Source organism: Haplochromis burtoni, unplaced genomic scaffold (assembly GCF_018398535.1).
Source record: "Haplochromis burtoni strain Fernald_Lab_line unplaced genomic scaffold, NCSU_Asbu1 Contig_519, whole genome shotgun sequence".
Taxonomy (NCBI): Eukaryota; Metazoa; Chordata; class Actinopteri; order Cichliformes; family Cichlidae; genus Haplochromis; species Haplochromis burtoni.
Genome location: NW_024582880.1, coordinates 52,457 through 55,628, shown reverse-complemented (window position 1 = coordinate 55,628; position 3,172 = coordinate 52,457). Strand labels below are relative to the sequence as shown.

General features: G+C 37.6%; 1 protein-coding gene across 1 annotated transcript in view; it reads left to right on the top strand.

Annotated features, from left to right (window-relative positions):
* Window positions 1-2,521, top strand: part of LOC102299877 (proteasome subunit beta type-8) — an 8,906-nt gene extending 6,385 nt beyond the window's left edge. Inside the window, exons 5-6 of the mRNA XM_005947268.3 lie at window positions 1,645-1,849; window positions 2,197-2,521. Coding sequence (XP_005947330.1) covers window positions 1,645-1,849; window positions 2,197-2,285 — 294 coding nt within the window. The 3' untranslated portion in view covers window positions 2,286-2,521. The remainder of the gene's footprint in view (window positions 1-1,644; window positions 1,850-2,196) is intronic.
* The last annotated feature ends 651 nt before the right edge of the window (window positions 2,522-3,172 follow it).

The following is a 3,172-nucleotide window of genomic DNA, read 5'->3' as shown; positions in this document are numbered from 1 at the left end:
CACCGTCATATTTACATTATTAGTTCAGTACGAATGATTTGCTTTGGTACCTGGTCAAACTTAAGCTCTCCTCTGTCTGCAGCAAACTCGCAGGCAGCAGCTTCTCCCCCCTCACTCACATGCATAAGTGCTGTGCTCAGTCGCCTAGTTTTTGAGCTCGGATCATACCAAAATTAGGGGGAATTTACGACTGTGCGCTCTGTGCTTCGAATATTGTGTGTAGGTTTTGCTTTAGACAGTTGTCAGTCAGGCATCTAACTATGAAACAAATTACACTCCAAAAGACCCCGGGCTTCTGAAAAAATGACCCAGGCTTAAGCCCAGTAAGCCCCCCCCCCCCCGATGTTCTGCTGCAGAACCCAGGAGCGCTTCAATTTGAGGTCAAGAACAGCTCACGGGACATTCTCCTTCAGCATAGACAGCAGAATTCATGGTTTCATTTACCACAGCAAGTCTTCCAGGTCCTGAGGCAAAACCAGCCCCTCACCATCACACTTCCATCACTATGTTTTACTGTTGGAATGATATTTCTTCTGAAATGTTGTGGTACTTTTATGCCAGATGTAATGGGACACACTCCTTCCAAAAAGTTAAACTTTTGTCTCGTCAGTCCACAGAGTATTTTCCCAAAAATCATGTGGATCATCAAGAATTTTTCTGGCAAAACTGAGTTGAGCCTTTATGTTTTTTCTGCTCAGCAGTGGTTTTCATCTTGGAACTCATCCATGCAGGCTGTTTTTGCTTAGTCTCTTTCTTATGGGAGAGTCATGAACACTGAACTTAACTGAGGCATGCGAAACCTGCGGTTCTTTAATGTTGTTCTGGGTTTTTCTGTGACCTCCTGGATTAATCATCTTTGAGCTCTTGGGGTAATTTAGTCGGCCAGTCACTCCTGGGAATGTTCATCACCATATCAGGTTTTCTCTATTTATGGATAATAACTCTCACTGCAATGAGACAATGAGTCCCACAGCTTTGCAAATGCCTTTATAAGCTTTTCCAGACAGAGAGATCACAATTACTTTGCTTTTCATTTCTTCCTGAATTTTGTTTGATCCTGGCATGATGTCTGGCTTTTGAGGTTCTTTTGGTCTACTCCACTTTGTCAGGCAGGTGATTTCTTGATTCAGAACAGGTGTGGCAGTAATCAAGCCTGGGTGTGGCTGAAGAAACTGAATTCAGCTTTCCAAAAATGTAATCCGCAATACATGAGAGTTAATTATTGCAATAACAGGGGAGGGGGTAATCACGTTTTTACACAGGCCATGTAGGTCTGGGTTTTTTTTTTATCCCCCTTAATAATAAATACCTTCATTTAGAAACTGTATTTTGTGTTTACTTGTGTTATCATTGTCTAATATTTCAATTTGTTTCATGAACTGAAAAATTTAAGTGTGACAAACATACAAAAAAATAGGAAATCAAGAGGTGGGCAAACATTTTTTCATGCCACTGTATGTCACAGGATGGAAATCCCCAACTGGAAAAATCTCTGGACAAATTAATTACATGTCTTTTAATAAATCTTGGGCAGATGTGTAAATGCCAGAGAAATCATTCTTGCATCTTTGCTGGTCAGATCTGTAATTTGTCTCGTGTTATTCTTGAACCAAATGTTAGAAAAAAACATTGTGTGTCCTACAGGGTCCTGGTCTGTACTATGTGGATGATAATGGGACGCGTCTGTCTGGTCGTATGTTTTCTACCGGCTGTGGAAATAGTTACGCCTACGGTGTGGTGGACAGCGGCTATAGGGAAGACATGACAGTTGAGGAGGCGTATGAGCTCGGCCGTCGAGGCATTACACATGCTACACACAGAGATGCTTACTCTGGAGGGGTGGTCAACAGTGAGTACACACAGAGAATGACAATTCTCAGCATTTCTTTTTATCTGAGTGCCAAATATATTAGGATTTTATATATGATACACATCAGTTTCTATGTATTTGTTTCTTATTTGCATTTTGTTGTTTGTTCTAATATAATACATTATTCAAAGCTCAGTCTAATGCAAGATCTTTAATGTAACATTGAATACTGTATACTCTCATACAATATGAGAACATTGGAAATAACCACAGTAAGCAACTGGAAAAATAAAAAAAAAACATGTCATTTCTGTTTATGTGTTTGTGTGTATATGTTTGCTGATCGCTGTGTTTTGGGGATTTTGTGTGTTTGTTTGTGTGTCTAGTGTATCACATGAGGGAAGACGGCTGGATAAAGGTGTGTCAGGATGACGTGTCGGAGCTGATCCATCAGTACAGAAAAGGAATGTTCTGAGTTTCATCAACCAATCCAGATCAGCATTTAAAAAACTGTCCAAAACAGTAATGATGTTTTTGCAAATGAGCCACAAACCTCATTATAAACAGTTTTCACTGTGATGCGAGTAGAGAAAAATTCCAAGAAAATCAATTAGAATAAATTTATTGAAAAATTTGATTTTGTACGAAATATTAAGATGTAGAATATTAAGATCCTTATAAGATTGTACCTATAAAAATCATTCCAAATCATGACTTGTGTAATATTTCCCATTAACTATGTTGTGTTGCACTGTGTTATAAAGTATTAGGTACACAATTCACAAAATTCCTTCTGACTGATATGTGTGTTAACAGGATTGGCATGTCTGTCAGAAAAATAAGGTACAGTAGTATAAATACAAAATAACTATCTTCACTTGTACTTAAATATATATCTGGTATATATTACAATATACAAAATATGTATATACCAAGTAAAATACAAATGCTTATTACTGAATTGGGAAAATAGTGATAATATAATTCTTTATTATTTAAACAAACTATCTAGAGCAAGTTCGATTTCAATTTCAGTTTAATCAGAGAATCTTTCTGAGATCTACTCATTCTTTGCAAGAGAGCCCGGAAGACAGATTATATATTGCATATAGAAAGTCACATTAGTCTTCACAGGCTCTCAAAGTGAGTAGTGTTTCTAAGTTGAAGTTTGTTACTGCTCATTCCAGCAACATGATGAACTGCTGGAACTGAATGAATAATACCATGAGCTAAGTTTTCCCTTATTTAGAGTTTGTGTGAGGAAATGTCAAAGCCTAAAGCCATTGTGTCATATGACACGCAGTAGTTTTTAACGCTATACTCAGAATGTGGATATCTTGGCAGATATAATAAAAAAGGTTT